This window comes from Hypanus sabinus, chromosome 3 (assembly GCF_030144855.1).
Source record: "Hypanus sabinus isolate sHypSab1 chromosome 3, sHypSab1.hap1, whole genome shotgun sequence".
In the NCBI taxonomy this organism is placed as follows: Eukaryota; Metazoa; Chordata; class Chondrichthyes; order Myliobatiformes; family Dasyatidae; genus Hypanus; species Hypanus sabinus.
In genome coordinates, this window is record NC_082708.1 from 4,814,582 (window position 1) to 4,835,145 (window position 20,564).

Sequence of the window (20,564 nt, forward strand, 5' to 3'; positions counted from 1 at the left end):
TTGGTTTGGCAAATAAGGTGAAAATAAATCCAAAAGGTTTCTACAGTTATATTAAAAGCAAGAGGATAGTGAGGGATAAAATTGGCCCCTTAGAGAATCAGAGTGGTCAGCTATGTGTGGAACTGAAGGAGATGGGAGAGATTTTGAATGATTTCTTCTCTTCGGTATTCACTAAGGAGAAGGATATTGAATTGTCTAAGGTGTGGGAAACAAGTAAGGAAGTTATGGAACCTATGACAATTAAAGAGGTGGAGGTACTGGCGCTTTTAAGAAATTTAAAAGTGGATAAATCTCCGGGTCCTGACAGGATATTCCCCAGGACCTTGAGGGAAGTTTGTGTAGAAATAGCAGGAGCTCTGACGGAGGTCTTTAATATGTCATTAGAAACAGGGATTGTGCCGGAGGATTGGCGTATTGCTCATGTGGTTCCATTGTTTAAAAAGGGTTCTAGAAGGAAGCCTAGCAATTATAGACCTATCAGTTTGACATCAGTGGTGGGTAAATTAATGGAAAGTATTCTTAGAGATAGTATTTATAATTATCTGGATAGACAGGATCTGATTAGAAGTAGCCAGCGTGGATTTGTGCGTGGAAGGTCATGTTTGACAAACGTTATTGAATTTTTTGAAGAAGTTACGAGGAATGTTGACGAGGGTAAGGCAGTGGATGTTGTCTATATGGACTTCAGCAAAGCCTTTGACAAAGTTCCACATGGAAGGTTAGTTAAGAAGGTTCAGTCGTTAGGTATTAATGCTGGAGTAATAAAATGGATTCAACAGTGGCTAGATGGGAGATGCCAGAGAGTAGTGGTGGATAATTGTTTATCGGGATGGAGGCCGGTGACTAGCGGGGTGCCTCAGGGATCTGTTTTGGGCCCAATGTTGTTTGTAATATACATAAATGATCTGGATGATGGGGTGGTAAATTGGATTAGTAAGTATGCCGATGATACTAAGGTAGGAGGTGTTGTGGATAATGAGGTGGATTTTCAAAGCTTGCAGGGAGATTTATGCCGGTTAGAAGAATGGGCTGAACGTTGGCAGATGGAGTTTAATGCTGAGAAGTGTGAGGTTCTACATTTTGGCAGGAATAATCCAAATAGAACATACAGAGTAAATGGTAGGGCATTGAGGAATGCAGAGGAACAGAGAGATCTAGGAATAACTGTGCATAGTTCCCTGAAAGTGGAGTCTCATGTAGATAGGGTGGTGAAGAGGGCTTTTGGAACGCTGGCCTTTATAAATCAAAGCATTGAGTACAGAAGTTGGGATGTAATGCTAAAGTTGTACAAGGCATTGGTAAGGCCAAATTTGGAATATTGTGTGCAGTTCTGGTCACCGAATTATAGGAAAGATATCAATAAATTAGAGAGAGTGCAGAGACGATTTACTAGGATGTTACCTGGGTTTCAGCAATTAAGTTACAGAGAAAGGTTGAACAAGTTAGGTCTCTATTCATTGGAGCGTAGAAGGTTGAGGGGGGATTTGATCGAGGTATTTAAAATTTTGAGAGGGATAGATGGAGTTGACGTGAACAGGCTGTTTCCATTGAGAGTAGGGGAGATTCAAACGAGAGGACATGATTTGAGAGTTAGGGGGCAGAAGTTTAAGGGAAACACGAGGGGGTATTTCTTTACTCAGAGAGTGATAGCTGTGTGGAATGAGCTTCCTGTAGAAGTAGTAGAGGCCAGTTCAGTTGTGTCATTTAAGGTAAAATTGCATAGGTATATGGACAGGAAAGGAGTGGAGGGTTATGGGCTGAGTGCGGGTAGGTGGGACTAGGTGAGATTAAGAGTTCGGCATGGACTAGGAGGGCCGAGATGGTCTGTTTCCGTGCTGTGATCGTTATATGGTGTTATATGGTTATATGGTTAACACCGTTTGGGTAGCCTCCAACCTGATGGCATGAACATCGATTTCTCAGACCTCTGGTAATGCCACCTCAACAACCCCCACCTATTTCCCATCCCTTTTTACCTCTCTCACCTCTTCTCCTCCCTCCATCGCCTCCCTCTAGTGCTCCTTTCCCCTTTTTCTTTCTTTCATGGCCTTCTGTCTCTTTCACCAATCAACCTCCCAGCTCTTTACTTCATCCCTCCCCCTCCAGGTTTTACCTATCACCTGGTGGTTCTCTCTCCCCTCCCCTTAGCTTTTAATTCTACTCCTCAGCTTATTTTCTCCACTCCTGCCAAATCGTTTCAGCCCGAAACGTCCACTGTACTTTTTTCCATAGATGCTGCCTGGCCTGCTGAGTTCCTCCAGCATTTTGTGGTGTGTTGCTTGGATTTCTAGCGTCTGCAAATATTCCCTTGTTTGTCATTCAAGCCCAATATCAATTCCCCCTACTCATCCTCGAAGGAAACCATGTTCACTTTCACCACCCTTTTTCACTTTATATAATTACAAAAACTTTTACTATTCATTTTATATTATTTTATTTTCACAATCTGGCTTCCCTTTCTTTATTGCTTGCTCAGTGGTTCTTTGTTGCTCTTTAAAGTTTTCTCAATCTTCCAGTTTCCCATTACTCTTGGTGACTTTATCTGCTTGAGCTTTTAGTTTAATGCCTTCCTTTATTTCCTTAGTTATCCAAGGCTGGCTCTCCCCACCCTTCCTGTCCTCGCTTTTAACTGGAATGCACTTCTGTTGAGTACCATCAAAACTCTCTTTGAAAGTCTTCCACTGTTCCTCATCCATCCCACCATATACCCTGTGTTCCCAGTCTACCTTGTCCAATTCCTCCTTCATCCCATTGTAGTCTCCTTTGTTTAGACATAATACACTGGTTTTACATCGGACTATTGCACTCTCTACTTGTATGAGAAATTCGTTCATACTGTGAGCACTCTTTCCAAGAGGATCTCTAACGACAACATCACAAATTTTACCTGTCTCATTGCTGAGGACCAGATCGAAGACAGCACGTTCCCGTGTAGGTTCAGTAAGGTTTTGATTAGGGCACATGGATAACAGAGCAACTATCTACCATCGTCAGATACTACTACATTACAGAGATCGCCCAAAAATAAACCTTCACAAAGATCTGCTGGTTGAATTACATGACCTCGGCTTGCAGAGGGGAACGGGCCTACAATCCTCGGACTCGCCTGATGCTGGTAGCCGGAGATCGAGACGTCGTAAGCGATGTGTGAGGAAGCAGAAGTGAGGCAAGCATGGAGGGGTCCGTGCCAGGCAAAAAGCAAGCCCTAGCCGGCCAGCTCTCCCATTCCATTCTGCTCTCCAATGTCCGCTCCCTGGACAATAAATTGGACTACATCCGACTCCAATGAAATACGCAGCGGGAGTACAGAGTTTGCTCTGAGTATGTTTTTACAGAAACATGGCTCACTGAGGGAATTTCAGATGCTGCCATTCAGTTAGACGGGTTCACCTTGTTTTGAGCGGACAGGGATGCAGCTCTCTCCGGTAAGACTCACAGTGGTGGCTTGTGTGTATTTGCATCAATACGGAATGGTGTAAGAACTCTGTGCTGGTTTCCAGACACTGCTCATCGCTAGTGGAGTTTGTGGTTGTTAGATGCAGACCATTTTATTTGCCATGGGAATTCACCTCTGTCCTTATATTCAGTGTGTACATTCCCCCCAGCGCTAATGCTAAGGAGGCACTCTGTAAACTGTACGGGGGCTATTAGCGAACTGTAGAACGCAGACCCTGATGGACTGTTTATTGTCACCAGAGATTTTAACCACATGAACCTTAAGTCAGTGCTCCTCAAATTCCATCAGTATGTGGACTTTGCAACGAGGGGGGAGAATGTGTTGGACCTGGTTTACCCAAACATCCCCGACACGTACCGGGCAGAGCCCTGCCCCCACCTCGGATACTCAGACCACATCTCTGTTATGCTAATCCCAGCATACAGATCGTTCGTCAGGCGCTCCAGGCCAGTTCAGAAGCCGGTGAAAACCTGGCCAACAGGAGCCATCTCTGCTCTTCAAGACTGCTTTGAGCACACTGACTGGCACATGTTCAGGGAGGCTGCAACCGACAGCATCAGTGACCAGCTACATCAGCAAGTGCATTGATGATGTTACTCTGTCCAAGACCATCACTATACGTGCCAACCAGAAGCCATGGATGACTGCAGATGTGCGTGTGTTGCAGAGGACCAACTAGTGCAGAGCCAACAACCTGTCTCTTAATGTGAACAAAACAAAAGAGATGTTTGTTGACTTCAGGAGGGCACGCAGTGACCACTCCCTGCTGAACATCGATGGCTCCTCAGTAGAGATCGTTAAAAGCACCAAATTTCTTGGTGTTCACCTGGCGGAGGATCTCACCTGGTCCCTCAACACCAGTTCCATAGCAAAGAAAGCCCAGCTCCGTCTCTACTTTCTGCGAAGGCTGAAGAAAGTCCATCTCCCATCCCCACATTCTCATCACATTCTACAGGGGTTGTATTGAGAGCATCCTGAGCAGCTGCATCACTGCCTGGTTCGGAAATTGCACCATCTCGGATCGCAAGACCCTGCAGCGGATAGTGAGGTCAGCTGAGAAGATCGTTGGGGTCTCACTTCCTGTCATCACAGACATTTATACTACATGCTGCATCTGCAAAGCAAACAGCATTATGAAGGACCCCATGCACCCCTCATACAATCTCTTCTCCCTCCTGCTGTCTGGGAAAAGGCACCGAAGCATTTGGGCTCTCACGACCAGACTGTGTAACAGTTTCTTCCCCCAAGCTATCAGACTCCTCAATACCCAGTGCCTGACCTGACAACGTACTGCCCTACTGTCCTGTGTATTATTTATTGTAATGCCTGAACTGTTTTGTCCACTTTATGCAGTCCTGGGTAGGTCTGTAGTCTAGTGTAGTTTTTTTTTCTGTGTTGTTTTTTACGTAGTTCAGACTAGTTTTTGTACTGTGTCATGTAACACCATGGTCCTGAAAAACTTTTCATTTTTACTATGTACTGTACCAGCAGTTATGGTTGAAATGACAATAAAAGTGACTTGACTTGACTTAAGGTGCTGTTCAAGAAAACTATCATAATGCATTCTATGAAGTCCTCCTCAAGTCTGCCTCGACCAACTTGATTCACCCAATCTATGTGCAAGTTAATGTCCCCATGACAACTGCTGTTCCATTCTCACATGCCTCAGGCCTTTCTCTGCTTATTGCCTGTGCCACTGTCATGTGACTCCAAAGCAACCAATCAGGAGACAACCAACTGGTGCATCACCTGCCACCAGAAGGAATATAGAACTCCGCATAATTTCTAAAACATGGTAGATTTGACTTGTTACCAAATTTTAAGATGCTGTGCTTTGTAAACATAGCCATAATAGGGTATAACTGTGAACCGCCATAAAATGTCTACAATTGCTTCCATTTCTGGGGGAGACTCTTTAGGAAACATGTGAAGGTTACAGAGAAGGCACAGAAGAAATTTACCTGAATGTTTCCAGGAATGAGGGTCATTGATATATATCGAAGCTGGGATGTTCTCCTTGGAATACAACAGACTGGAAGCAAATATGACAAGAATAATTAAAACCATAAAAGATAGAGGAAGCATTCTCATTGGTGGAGTAGCATAATCTGGCCACATAGAACAAAGGGCCAAATAGAACAAGAGATCATATAGAACAACTGGCCATATAGATCAAAGAAGCAATGGTGTTCTTCACAGTGAGTGGTTGGTATGACAGACTCCATGCTGGTGTTCAGTATAGAGGTGTTTAAATACCTCAAAAGATAGAAGGGGAGTTGAACTCTATTGTCACACAGAGCCAGTTTAAACTCCATTCATACTGTAATCATTCTGTGATGCAGGGACTCTCATTCCAATATTTAACACCACTCTTCTGAAGTAGCATCATCAACATCATCATCAGGTGCCGTGCCCTGTTTGAGCTTTGAATGCCTTGGCCCACACGCTCCTGTTTTGGGTCAAGTGGATCAATTCATTGGTATTCATTTCCAGTTCTCTGGCTGCTGTCTCCATCATCGTTTGTCTTTGCCTTCCTCTTGCTTTCTTCCCTTCAATCTTTCCCATAATTACCGTGCAGTCTAACTCTTCTTTCCTAATCACATGTCCAATGAAGTTACGTTGCCTTTTCATGATCTCATACATTATTTCCCTTTTTGTGCTTGCTCTGTTCATGACATCCTCATTAGATATTCGTTTCGTCCATGATATTCATTGCATCCTCCTCAAAAACCACATCTCTGCTGCTTCGTTTCCTCATGTTACTAGATATTGTTCGATATTCTGAGCCGTATAAAATAACTGGATAAACGTAGCATTTCAGTACTCTGAGGCGGGTTGTCATGCCTAGTTTAGTGTTGGTCAGTATACTCTTCATTCTCGTAAAGGTGTCTTTTGCCATCCCTGTTCTTTTTTTGGTGTCCATGTCACACCTGCCATCTGATGTCACCCAGCTGTCTAAGTAGCAAAAGTTCTGTACTTGTTTTATGTCTTCCCCATTTATTCTCAGCCTGCAGATAGGATTCTCCTTCTTTTCGGATATCACCACACATTCTGTCTGTTTGCGATTGATAGATAGACCCATTTTTGCACTTTCTTCAACAATTATATCAACTAAGTTTTGTAGTTCTTCCTCCGTACTTGCAATTAACACAGTGTCATCCACATATCTGAAATTATTGATGCCTACACCATCAACTTTGATTCCCAAGATGTCTTATTTTTTGTAATTTTGTTTCACAGTACGCATTAAACAAATCTGGGGAGAAAACTCACCCTTGCCTAACGCCTCTCCTGATTTTCGTAAACTGACTCACTTCTCCATCTATTCTTGCAGCGGCAGTTTGTTCCCAGTACAGCTTTCTGATTAGGTGGTGGTCTTTCGAATCTAGATCTAGAGTTTCCTGTAACATTTCAAATAATTTATTGTGCTTCACTTTATCAAATGCTTTTGTGTAGTTGATAAAACAAACAAATCTTTTTGCACTTGAATAGCTCATTCTGATAGTATCCTTAACATTAATATTGCATTTCTTATACCTCTGTCTTTCACAAACCAGATTGTTCTTTACCGATTTCAGCTTGTATCTTACTTTTAGCTCTTGCCATCAAAATTCTTAGAAGTATCTTGGTGATATGACTCATTAAACTTATGGTCCTGTGTAATTCACATTCTATTGCTCCAGGTTTCTTAGGAAGAGTGATATGTACAGAATTTTTCATCTCTTCTGGTATTATTCCAATCTCATAAATGTCATTGATTAAAATCAGTAAGTTTTTCAATTCCATAATTTTCAAGGGTGATAATTTGTTCTATTACTATTTCATCAGGACCTGCTGCCTTTCCTTTCTTCATCTTATTTATTGCATTACAAACTTCAGATTCTAAAATACTTGGACCTTCAATGTTCTTCTTAATTTCAGGTTTTACACCTCAATTGTCTTCGAACAATTCCTGAATATACTCAGTCCATCTGTTCATAATCTCATCTTTTTCCATCGTAATGGTACCGTCCTTTACTTTCAAACATCCACCTGAAGAACAGGGGAGCTGTTTACCAGTGATATTCTTGATTTGCTGATGTAACCTTATTGGATCAGTAATCGGGATTCTTTCCAGTTGCTCACATTCCTGGTTTAACTATTCTTCCTTAGCTTTTTGGCATTAGCTTTTAACTTTTTTATCTAAGGACTTATATTCTATAGGATTTGCTTTCCTCCTTCTCCCTTCTTCCATTAGATTTTTGATTTCATCTCTCATCCATCTATTCTTTGTGCTTTTTTCTTTTTTAGGAGTCACTGACTTTGCTGACTCTACCAAGCCATCCTTTAGAGAGTTAAACTTCATTTCTAAATGATTGCTATCATCTTCAACAGATTCTATTTCTAGGCTTTGAAATCTATTCCTTACTTCAATTGTAAAATTTTGTCTTAAGTTTTCTTCTTTAATGAATTGCGAGTAGTCAAGGGATTGTTCAGGCTTTTGCTTCTTCAGTGTTTTAAGTTTTACTTTTACGTGACATATTACTGGGTTATGGTCACTATTACAGTCTGCAGCTGGATATTTTTTGCATTGAGTCACTGAGTTTCTAAATCTTTGGTTTACAGTAATAAAGTCAATTTGACTTCTGATGTTATCACCTGGACTTTTCCAGGTCCTTAAGCATCTTGAATGGTTTTTAAAGTAGTTATTCATAATGACCTGATTGTTCATCTTGCACCATTCTAACCATTTCTCTCCTCTTTCGTTCCTTTCCCCTAGTCCAAATTTTCCTGTGGTATTTCCGTCAGCACCTTGTCCTACTTTAGCATTTAGATCTCCCATGACAATAACAATATCTTGAGATTTGCATCCATTCTTTGCTTGTTCAAGCTCTTCATAGAATTTATCTATATGCTCATTTGTTCCATCTGTTGTTGGTGCATATACCTGTATAATTGCTAAACCAAAAGGTTGTCCTCTGAATCTAACAAGGAACACTCTTTCTGATATTGCCCAATGTCCCAAAACACTTTGTGCCATGTTTTCATCCATAAGAATTCCTATTCCATTACTATGGGATGTTCCACAAGGAGAAATTAGTGTTTTATTTCTAATCTGACATGTTCCAGCACCTGTCCAACGAACTTTGCTAATTCCCATGATGTTAATTTTTAGTCTTTCCATTTCATTTATCACATTGTCCAACCTTGCTGCTTGATATAGGGTTCTTACATTCCAAGTGGCAATAATTTTCTTTTGTGTTACTTGAATTTTATGAGCAGTAGCTTGATGACGGTCGGGGACACCCCTGCCACCCAGAATCAACCTTACTGAGCAAAGCATCTTCAGAATTGTCTTGAAGATCCTCTTGACGCTGTTGTTGTGCGATACATTTTGTGAGCTTGGCCATGGTTTTCTTAGCAAATAGATTCTAGGAAACCTGGTATCTAGCAATGGTGGTTTGCTATTGCATTCCGTTGGGCAAACTAAAGAAATCACCATCTCTCTTCCCAAATGGTCATCTGGAAGCAGCATCAGTGGTGTAAATTGTGATATGTCTGAACATCGAACCTATTGTAACAAAGAGTGTGAATCACACAGATCAGAATGAAAATGTTGCTCGGGCATTGTCACCTACAATTTCCCTAAAGCTGCGATTAGCTGATTTACCATTTTTCACCATAATTTTCAGCAATTCCTGTACGTATCAAGTTGTGATAATCTGGCATCCTTGCATGTTTGTGGTGCTGGATGAACAGATTTTGTTTCTCTCGTTTACAACCAAAATCTTTATTCCATGTACAAGTAGTGTGAATGATGTTCCAATAAACTCAGTAAGCTTAAAGAGAGTGGGGAACAAAAACCTGTTCAGTTTTATCTTGTACAGGTTAGACCCACATTCCAGACTCTGTCTGCACAAATAAATGGTCTACGTGTGTGACAAGATGTTGTTACAAAGAAGGCAAGACAGCTGCAATATTTCAGTAGGAGTTTGAGGAGATTTGGAATCTCATTAAAAACACTCACAAATCTCCACAAATGTACCATGGACAGCATTCAAACTGGCTACATCACCATCTGGAATGGGCGGGGGTGGTGCACTAACGGGATCAAAATAAGCGTCAGAAAGTTATAGACACAGTCAGCTCCATCATGGTTACTAACCTCCCCAGCATCCAGGACATCCTCAAGGAACAATACCCCCAGAAAGGTGGCAAACATCATTAAGGACCCCCATCAGCCAGGACATGCCCTCATCTCATTGCTACCATCAGGGAGGAGGTACGGGAGCCTGAAGGACACACTCAGCTATTCAGGAACATCTTCTTCCCCTCCACAATCAGATTTCTGAATGGACATTAAACACATGAACAATAACTCACTCCTTGTTCTGTCTCCTTCTTCCTACTTATTTTACCAATTTAACTCTATATATATGCTTACTGTGATTTACAGGGCTTTTTTTTATTAGTTTTTTTATACATTTTCTACATAACTACAGATTTTAAAAAAACCCAGATCAAAATGAAGGACATTAATACAGTGCAAAATTAAGCATACAATGACAATATGATACAAAAAAAGAGAATTTAAAAAAGCACCCAAATTGAAGACAAGTAAACTTAGTATCCTCCCCAAGCCCCACAACACAAAAAAAAACTCACAACACAATATAGAGAATATAAATCAGGACAATCAAACCCCCAGACTGTGAATACACTTAGCAACAGAGGATAATAATGCCTACTACCAAAAAAAAGGGAGCTGAAAGCAAGGGACCGAAAAAAAGAACCCTAGTTAAGAGGAAGGTTATGAAAGTACTCAAAAAAAGGTCCCCAGACCTTATGGAACCTTAAATCCGAATTGAGAACTGAATAATGAATTTTTTCGAGGTCCAAGCAGGCCATGATGTCGATAAGCCATTGAGCATGAGTGGGCGGGGCAACATTTCTCCATCTAAGGAGGATTAAACGTCTAGCCAGGAGAGAGGTAAAAGATAATATTCGACATTTAGTTGAACTCAGACGTAAATCTGTCTCACCCCAGATACCAAACAAAGCAATTAAAGGGTTTGGTTCTAGGTGGTGATTCAGAATATACGATAACGTTATGAAGACATCTTTCCAAAATTTCTCCAAGCTAGGACAGAACCAGTACATATGAATGAGAGAGGCCTCGCCCCTCTTGCATTTATCACAGAGTGGACTAACGTTAGGGTAAAATCGAGATAATTTAGATTTAGACATATGGGCTCTATGAACAATCTTAAACTGTAAAAGGCAATGGCGAGCACAAAGAGAGGTTGAATTAACCGATTTGAGAATCGAGTCCCAAATCTCATCAGATAAGGAGGCATTTAAATCCTGCTTCCATGCCATTTTAATTTTATCCACAGGGGCCCATCGTAAGGCTGATAACTTATCTCGAATAATTGATATTAAACCTTTACCTAGTGGATTAATGGAAAGAAATAAGTCCATAGCATTTTTCGCAGGCATTTCAGGAAAGTTAGGAATTAAAAGAGCAATAAAGTGTCTAATTTGGAGATATCTAAAAAAATGAGCATTGGGCAGATTGAACTTAACAGAGAGCTGTTGAAAAGAAGCAAAGCGATTATCAATGAAAAGATCTTCAAAATGTCTAATGCCCTTCCTATACCAAACATGGAATGCTGAATCATACGTAGTAGGTAAAAAAAAGGTGATTACGTACAACAGGGCTGGAAACAGAAAAACCATGGAAACCATAGAATTTCCTAAACTGAGCCCATATACGCAAAGTGTGTCTAGCAAGAGGATTAGCTATTAATCTGGACAAACTACTAGGGAGTGCAGAGCCAAGAAGTGCAGAGATAGATAATTCTTTAGTGCAGCTCAACTCCATTGCCACCCAATTAGGGCACTCGGGTTGGCCATGGAAGAAAGACCACAACGTATATTGGCTGCCCAATAATATAAACGAAAGTTAGGTAAAGCCATGCCGCCCTCTTTTTTAGGTTTTTGGAGATGGATTTTATTAATTCTAGAGTGCTTATTCTTCCACAGATATGACAAAATAGTAGAGTCTAAGGAATCAAAAAAAGATTTAGGAATAAAAATTGGGATTGATTGAAATAAGTATAAAAATTTAGGGAGAACATACATTTTAACAACATTAATATGACCTACCAAAGACATAGATAGAGGTGACCATTGTACCAGACTCTGTTTTATAGTATATGAAAGATTGGCAAAATTTTCACGAAAGAGATCTTTAAACTTCCTTGTGACTGTAATCCCAAGATAAGTAAATTGATTATGGACTACTTTAAAAGGGAGATCAAGAAATGTTAATTCTTGTGCTTCATTGTTAATTGGGAAAAGTTCGCTCTTATGTAAATTAAGTTTATAGCCAGAGATCTGGCTAAACTGGTCAAAAAGTGAAAACATTGGAGGTAAGGATGTAGACGGATTTGAGAAAAAGAGTAATAAGTCATCAGCATAAAGAGAAACTTTATGCTCAACACCCCCTCTCCAAATCCCGGTCAATTCAGGACAATTTCGAAATGCTATCGCCAAAGGTTCTATAGCCAAATCAAAGAGAAAGGGGCTTAAAGGGAATCCCTGACAGGTGTCACGTTTGAGATTAAATAGCTGGGATTTCTGAAAATTAGTTAAAACAGAGGCAGTTAGACACAAGTACAGCAATTTGATCCAAGAGATAAAACTTTGACCGAGGTCAAATTTTTCTAAGACTGCAAAAAGGTAGTTCCACTCTATACGATCAAATGCTTTCTCCGCATCGAGGGAAATAACACATTCAGGAATCCCAGTTGGAGATGAATATAAAATATTAAATAAACGCCGAATGTTAAAAAAAGGAAGACGGTTTTTAATAAAACCTGTTTGGTCATCAGAAATAATAGAGGGAATAACGGTTTCTAATCTATAAGCCAAAACTTTAGCCAAGATCTTTACATCAACATTAAGCAAAGAGATCGGCCTATACGAGGAACACTCTGTTGGGTCTTTACCCTTTTTTAATAGAAGAATAATAGATGCCTCATTAAAAGAGGGTGGCAATTTGCCGTAATTAAACGAGTCAGATAGTACTGAGAGTAACTGAGGAGAAAGAAGTGAAGAGAATGATTTATAAAATTCTACAGGGAACCTGTCAGGTCCAGGGGATTTCCCTGAGGACAGTGCAGAAATTGCAAAAGATATTTCTTCTGATGATATAGGCGCATTAAGTTTGGCTTTAAAATCAGATAAAAGTGAAGGAATATTCAGATTATTTAAAAAATGATCGACAGAGATATTGTCATTCAAAGATTCAGAGGAATAAAGTCAAGAATAGAAATTTTAAAATGCGTCATTAATTTCTAAGTGATCTGGTGTAAAGTCTCCGTTCTCCTTCCGGATCTTTGTAATATGTTGTTTGGCTTTGGAATGCCTCAGCTGATTGGCTAGAAATTTACCAGACTTATCACCATGAATGTAAAAGCGACTCTTACTTTCGAGAAGTTGGCGTTCGACAGGTTGAGTAGACAAAAGATTAAATTTAGTTTGGAGTTCTACACGCTTCTTGTATCGTTCTGGATTCTTAGTTTGAGCATACAGTTGATCCAATTCTTTAATCTGGTTAATAAGGTCTAATCAATCTGCACAGGACCTTCTGTTAAGATTTGCTGTATAGGAGATTATTTGCCCCCTCAGATATGCTTTCATGGCATCCCAGACAATCTGGGATGACACTTCAGGTGATGTATTGGTGTTAAAATAAAAGGTTATCTGATCCTTAATAAATTTTAGAAAATCATCATCCGATAATAAAGTCGAATCAAACCGCCAGTGTTTATTCCTCTGAGGGAGACCAAGAAAGTTTAAAGAGTGAGTAATTGGGGCATGGTCAGAAATCAGTATACTCTGATAATCACAAGAATAGACAAATGGAATGAGTTGGTTATCGAGTAAGAAATAGTCAATTCTAGTAAAGGTATGGTGAACATGTGAAAAAAAAGAATAATCTCTCTCAGTAGGATGAAGGAAACGCCATATATCAGAGATACCAAAATTAGAGAGAAACGATTGGATAGCTAAGGCAGATTTAGTAGGTGGTCTGGTAACAGAGGACGATCGATCCAAATTAGGATCTAATCAACAATTGAAGTCACCACCCAGTATAAGAGAGTATGAGTTTAAGTCTGGTAGTGAGGAAAAAAAAGTTCAAAAAAATTAACATCATCAAAGTTGGGGGCATACAGGTTTGCTAGTACAACTTTAGTATTATATAGTTTACCAGAAATGATAATAAAATGGCCATTTGTATCAGATATTTTATTATGGAGTTAAAAAGGAATATTTGCGTTAATAAGGATGGAGCGGCGAAGGATGAATGAAAATGCTGACCCACCCACTTTGACAGAAGCCGGGAGTTATCAAAACAACGAATATGAGTTTCTTGAAGGAAAGCAATGTCAGCTTTGAGTTGTTTAATATGTGAGAATACCTTCCTTCTTTTAACAGGATGATTCAATCCCTTTACTTTCCAGCTCACAAATTTAAGTGTACTAGCCATTATCAATTACTAATGCATAGAAGGCAGCAGGCATATAAAAAGTCAAGCAGTACAATAACAGTCTGGGAGCAGAAATGTAAACATAGATTCGTAAAATCAAAACATAAACATGTCCTGAGCAACAAAGGAAAACAATAAATACAGTGAGTGATGTTAGAACTGGAAAATCCACCCCACCCTCGCAACCCACAACTAGACGGCTACCAAAAAAAGCAGCTATCTCTACCAAAAAAATTAACCCAAATATAACTTCCAGATCTGTGTCATTAACAGCAGTTCCATATAAATACTATAGCAAATGGTAACTAGTTTATGCACTAGAGAACATAACTACAAATTGGAACAACTTCTGCAGAAGTATAAAACTTAATACAAAGAAAATCAGAAGAAAACCAAAACTAACCTACCCGCGAAAAATTATAGAAGGTTAAAAAGAAGGGAAAGGAAAAAAAAGGGAGTAAGAAAAGGGGAAAATTATAGATTCAAGGAGAGTACTTATCAACCATTTACAGAGAAAAAAAATAAAAAAATAATCAGCAGTTAAACTGTGAATCAACCAACAGGGAGGCCTTCAATAAAAACTTCAAACCTCCAAAACAAATTAGAGTCAATTGTAGAACTCTATAGATAAAGTTATACAAGAATAAAATAGGTTACACAAGTAAAATTTAAACATCCACAGGGAAACATTAAGCACAGAATGTCTATTTTAAAAAAACACACCAATTCCAGGGAGAGATTGTCTACAGCCCTTAGAGTTTCAATAGATAATGTCTGAGTGATTCAAGTAAAGTCTGAGTGCGGAAAAAGTAATTTTACTACAAGAGGTACTTATCCACCATTTTAGGAGGTCCGATCGGGTTCCGAAAAAGACTGGATAGCCGGAAGACTTCCAACAAATGCCTCAGCCTCCTTCACTGACTTAAACCACTTATATTCTCCAGTAGTAAGCGTAATTCATAAATCGGCAGGGTTGCGAAGAGAGGGTCTAAACCAGGGGTCGGCAACCCGCGGCTCCGGAGGCGCATGCGGCTCTTTCATCTCTGTGCTGCGGCTCCCTATGGCTTTGGAAAATAAATGATGAGTATTTAATTAAAATGTATTTTATGTTAGTTTGTTAGTTTTTGAAATGTAATTCTAAATTTGAAGATTATGGTGATCTTGTACAATCTAAATAAAACGTGTTTTTTGTCGCTATTAATATACGTCACCACGGCCGATGCCTGACACCCGCCAGTGCGCGATTTCTTTAATTTTTCAATCCAAGGTAGGCTAACTATGGAGAATTCTAAAAAAAGAAAAGTGACTGAAGAAAACAGAACGTTTAATGATACGTGGACGAATTCATTTGCTTTCACTGCTGATGAGACTGGTTTACCAGTATGCTTAATATGCAATGAGAAACTAGCAAACAACAAAAAGTCAAAAGTCGCAAGACATTTCCAGAATAAACACGCAGCCTTTGCTCAAAAATATCCGGATGGAGATGAGAGGAAAAAAGCCGTTTCGGAACTGATGCGGAAGGTTGATCTGAGCAAAAATCATTTCAAGAAGTGGATGAAGTCTGGAAAATCAACGACATTTGCTAGTTTTGTTGCCGCTCAGGAAATAGTCAGGCACGGGAAGCAGTTTACAGATGGTGAATATATAAAAGAATCTTTCATTAAGATTTCAGAACATCTATTCACGGACTTTAAAAACAAGAGTGAAATTGTGCAGAAAATCAGGGATATGCCCCTCTCTGCAAAGACTGTCAAAGACAGAACCATAAAAATGGCAGAAGACATCACAAGACAGTAAATTAAAGACATCAATTCAGCTGTGGCCTACTCGATTGCCTGTAACGAGTCTAAAGACAAAGGTGATATTGAACAAATAGCGCTGTTCTGCCGGTATGTAAACTCTGCCGGGCCACAGGAAGAAATGATTGAGTTGATACCTCTAAAAGGCCAAACACGGGGGGAGGACATCTGTGAGGCTGTCTTGAATTGTTTAAGAGCCAAAGTAATAAAGACCACCCACCTGGTGTCAGTAGCTACTGATGGGGCACCAAGTATGACAGGAGCGCACAAGGGATTTGTGGCTTTACTGCAGAAGTCGCTGGACAGAAAGCTGCTGACTTTTCACTGCATCTTGCACCAAGAGGCACTGTGCGCTCAAACATTTCCTCCGGAATGCACAGAAGTAATGGATTTTGTCATTCAGATTGTCAATAAAATAATGGCAAAAAGTTTAAATCACCGTCAATTCCATTTGTTACTGGACGAGCTGGAAAGTGCATATTCTGATCTCCTGCTGCACAACAAAGTCCGGTGGTTGTCAAGAGGGAAGGTGCTGAAACACTTTGTCGCATGTCTGGAAGAAGTGAAAACTTTCCTGGGCAGCAAAGGTCTCACCTTTCCTGAGCTGGAACAGCCAGAGTGCCTGTAAAAGCTACACTTCATGGTAGACATGACAGCGCACCTGAACACGCTGAACCCAGCTCTTCAGGGGAAAGGACACACAGCCCTGCACGTGTTGGAGGATGTTTTGGCAGAGCTTCTGGAGCGCTTGCCAGAGATTTACAGAAAGGCACATTGTCTCACTTCCCCAATTTGAGAGAGTCCAAACAAGCTCACGACATGATAAATTCAGAGTATTTACATTCTGCAATCATCGCAATGCAAACATCATTTGGGAAACGCTTCTGTGAGTTCAGAGAGGAAAAAACAAATTATCCTTCCCGGTCACTCCCCTAAGCATCGATCCATCCCTACTGAATACGACTGCATTGGTAGGTGTGAGTCAACCTGATCTTGAGATGGAACTGGCCGACATAGCCGACAAAGACATATGGGTGTCCAAGTTTAGACGCTTGACAGCAGACCTTGAAGATGTTGCCCGTCTGAAGGCCGTTCTTGCTCAGAATCACAAATGGAGTGATATTAAAAACCTCCGAAAACCGGACAAACTTGTGTTCGAAACATGGAATGCTATCCCCGACATTTATGTAAACATTAAAAAGTATGCGCTTGGAGTCCTGTCGATCTTTGGATCCACATATGTATGTGAGCAGGTGTTCTCCAACATGAACTTTATTAAAAACAAACATCGTGCACGCCTCACAGATGACAGCTTGCGATCTTGTGTAAAGATGAAGGTGACGTCATACAGCCCTGATGTGCTGACACTGTGCGCTGAGGTCCAGGAGCAGAAATCCCATTAACCAAGTATGATAAATATTTTAATTGCCTGTTATTTTACATATATTCATATTTTTTCATTGTTCAGTGAAATAGTCCTTTTATTTTTCAGGTTGACAGCTGGCTGACGTTATTTTTGGTTTGCTGCTGGCGGACAATTTAAGTTCGGCATTTTTCATAAATACAAGAAGGAGTCAAATAGACATTGATTATTTTACTTAAAAGTAACCTTCAACCCAACATCTTTTTTTCAAAATGTTTTTGTTGCATGCAGAAATGTAATTTTGTTTTCTCTGCAGGAGTTCATCGACTTCATAAATGCAACACATTATAGTTTGTTTATACACAGCATAAAGGCAAAAAAAACGTTGTATGCAGTGTTATTTCATTTTAAATGTCAAATGGGTTTTGTGGCTCCCAGTGTTTTCTTTTCTGTGGGAAACGGGTCCAAATGGCTCTTTCAGTGGTAAAGGTTGCCGACCCCTGGTCTAAGTCCACGATCAAAAAACACTTTCATTACACCTTTAAACTCAGCATGCATCTTTAAAACCTGGGGGGCAAAATACTCCACAAAGCGAATGACTGACTTTTGAAAAGCAAAAGTACCTCTGCGACGTGCCTCCACAATCAAACGGTGTTTTACCTGGTATTGATGAAAGCACAAAATTACCGGTCATGGGCGGGAGCCCAGAATTGCGGGGGGAACGCAGACCCTGTGTGCTCTTTTGAGCTCAGGTGGAGTTGGAAGTAAATCTTTCCCAAACATCTCACAGAGGAAATCGGAGCAAAACTTCACGGGAGATCCCTATTCGGTGGCCTCTGGCATACCAAGAATTCGTAGATTGCAACGTCTGCTCCGGTTTTCAAGGTCCACCACTTTGGAAAAGAGTTTACTATTCTTTTCCTCTAGGCTGGAACAGAGAGTCTCCAGGTATTAAACACGACATTTTAAATCTTCAGAAGTCGAGTCGATGCGAGATAAATGTTCAGCATGTTCGTCCACTCTAGCGCTGATCCAATCCAGTTTGGCGTCCAGCTGGTTGAAAACAGTTCTAAATTCCTTTAAAATATCATCTCGATGTTGTTCCAGAACAGCAGGAGTCTCAGTCGGCAGAGCCGTAGCTTCCTTTTCCCCGGATTTAGAACTTTTGTTAGACATTATAAGGTAGATGTGTTCGCAGGCAAGTAAAAGAGACCGAATAAAGTTCCTAACTAAGGTTTAAAAAATGGAGACATTTAGTGCAAAGATAGCGAAAATAACGGAACAAAAGTTCGTAACAGCTAAGCAATCGCCATCTTACCGGAAGTCCCGTGATTTACAGTTTTTATTATTCTGTATTTCAACATTCTGCTACCACAGGACAACAAATTCCACGACATATGCTGGTGATACTAAACCTGATTCTGACACTGACACTATATATCAAAATGTAAAACATTACCCCATGCGTGCCGGCTGAATTCAGCATTTTCTATGTAAAACATTACCCCATGTGTGCAGACTGAATTCAGTATTTTCTGTGTAAAACATTACCCCATGTGTGCCGGCTGAATTCAGCATTTTCTATGTAAAACATTACCCCATGTGTGCCGGCTGAATTCAGCATTTTCTGTGTAAAACATTACCCCATGTGTGCCGGCTGAATTCAGTATTTTCTGTGTCAAACATTACCCCATGTGTGCTGGCTGAATTCAGCATTTTCTATGTAAAATATTACCCCATGTGTGCCGGCTGAATTCAGCATTTTCTATGTAAAACATTGCCCCATGTGTGCAGACTGAATTCAGTATTTTCTGTGTAATACATTACCCCATGTGTGCCGGCTGAATTCAGCATTTTCTGTGTCAAACATTACCCCATGTGTGCAGGCTGAATTCAGCATTTTCTGTGTCAAACATTACTCCATGTGTGCTGGCTGAATTCAGCATTTTCTATGTAAAACATTACCCCAAGTGTGCCGGCTGAATTCAGCATTTTCTGTGTAAAACATTACCCCATGTGTGCCGGCTGAATTCAGCATTTTCTGTGTAAAACATTACCCCATGTGTGCCGGCTGAATTCAGCATTTTCTGTGTAAAACATTACCCCATGTGTGCCGGCTGAATTCAGCATTTTCTATGTAAAACATTACCCCATGTGTGCCGGCTGAATTCAGCATTTTCTGTGTGAAACATTACCCCATGTGTGCCGGCTGAATTCAGCATTTTCTGTGTGAAACATTACCCCATGTGTGCCGGCTGAATTCAGCATTTTCTGTGTAAAACATTACCCCATGTGTGCCGGCTGAATTCAGCATTTTCTATGTAAAACATTACCCCATGTGTGCCGGCTGAATTCACCATTTTGGATGTAAAACATTACCCCATGTGTGCCGGCTGAATTCAGCATTTTCTATGTAAAACATTACTCCATGTGTGCCGGCTGAATTCAGCATTTTCTATGTAAAACATTACCCCATGTGTGCCGGCTGAATTCACCATTTTGGATGTAAAACATTACCCCATGTGTGCCGGCTGAATTCAGCATTTTCTATGTAAAACATTACTCCATGTGTGCCGGCTGAATTCAGCATTTTCTTTGTAAAACATTACTCCATGTGTGCCGGCTGAATTCAGCATTTTCTATGTAAGACATTACCCCATGTGTGCCGGCTGAATTCAGCATTTTCTATGTAAAACATTACCCCATGTGTGCTGGCTGAATTCAGCATTTTCTGTGTAAAACATTACCCCATGTGTGCCGGCTGAATTCACCATTTTCTATGTAACTATATCTTGGATTTCAGGTCACCGTTGTTGCCGAGTCCTGCTGCAGTCATGAGTGAGGTCAGGCAACTGGCGACTGTGGGCCGTCCTTTCCAGTTGGGAATGCTGTACGACTGCCGGTCAGACTCTCTGATCCCAGGTACTGGAATACAATCATATCAATCAGTAGAGGTCAATACAGGGCAGTTGATTCCGGTTACCAATCTCAGGATTGTCACCAGACTCTCTGGTTACGTAAAGGAATACGGGTAGTCTGGGGAAAACATCCTGAATTGTGGCATGGCCGATTTCAACATCATTCAGAACCGCTTGAGAAAAACAGATTGGTAAGAGCCACTTGCAGGTCAGTCTCCATCGACAAGTCTCCACTAGGCAAGGAGGTGAGGAGTGATGTAGATGAGGAAGGGAACATGTCAGACAGGGACCAGGCAATGGTTTATTGTGGCAGTTAGACAGCTTGTGGCCTTGTGTTACGTGTCACTCATAAGGTCCATGTGCTCCATGCAGTTGAACCTCATCAGCAGCGGATAGCAATTCCACAGAGACTTTTCCCTGAGAACACCCATCCTCAATTGCTGTGAAATGATATTCTTTCTCCCATAAGGCTAGCAGTGGGGATATT

The 20,564-nt window shown here is 40.5% G+C and overlaps 1 protein-coding gene across 2 annotated transcripts in view; it reads left to right on the top strand.

Moving 5' to 3' along the window:
- LOC132390984 (uncharacterized) overlaps positions 1–20,564 on the top strand; it is a 60,860-nt gene that overhangs the window by 31,319 nt on the left and 8,977 nt on the right. For both annotated transcript variants that reach the window (XM_059963551.1, XM_059963550.1), the window contains exon 3: positions 19,963–20,081. In XM_059963551.1, the coding sequence (XP_059819534.1) occupies positions 19,994–20,081 (88 nt within the window). In that variant the 5' untranslated portion in view covers positions 19,963–19,993. The remainder of the gene's footprint in view (positions 1–19,962; positions 20,082–20,564) is intronic.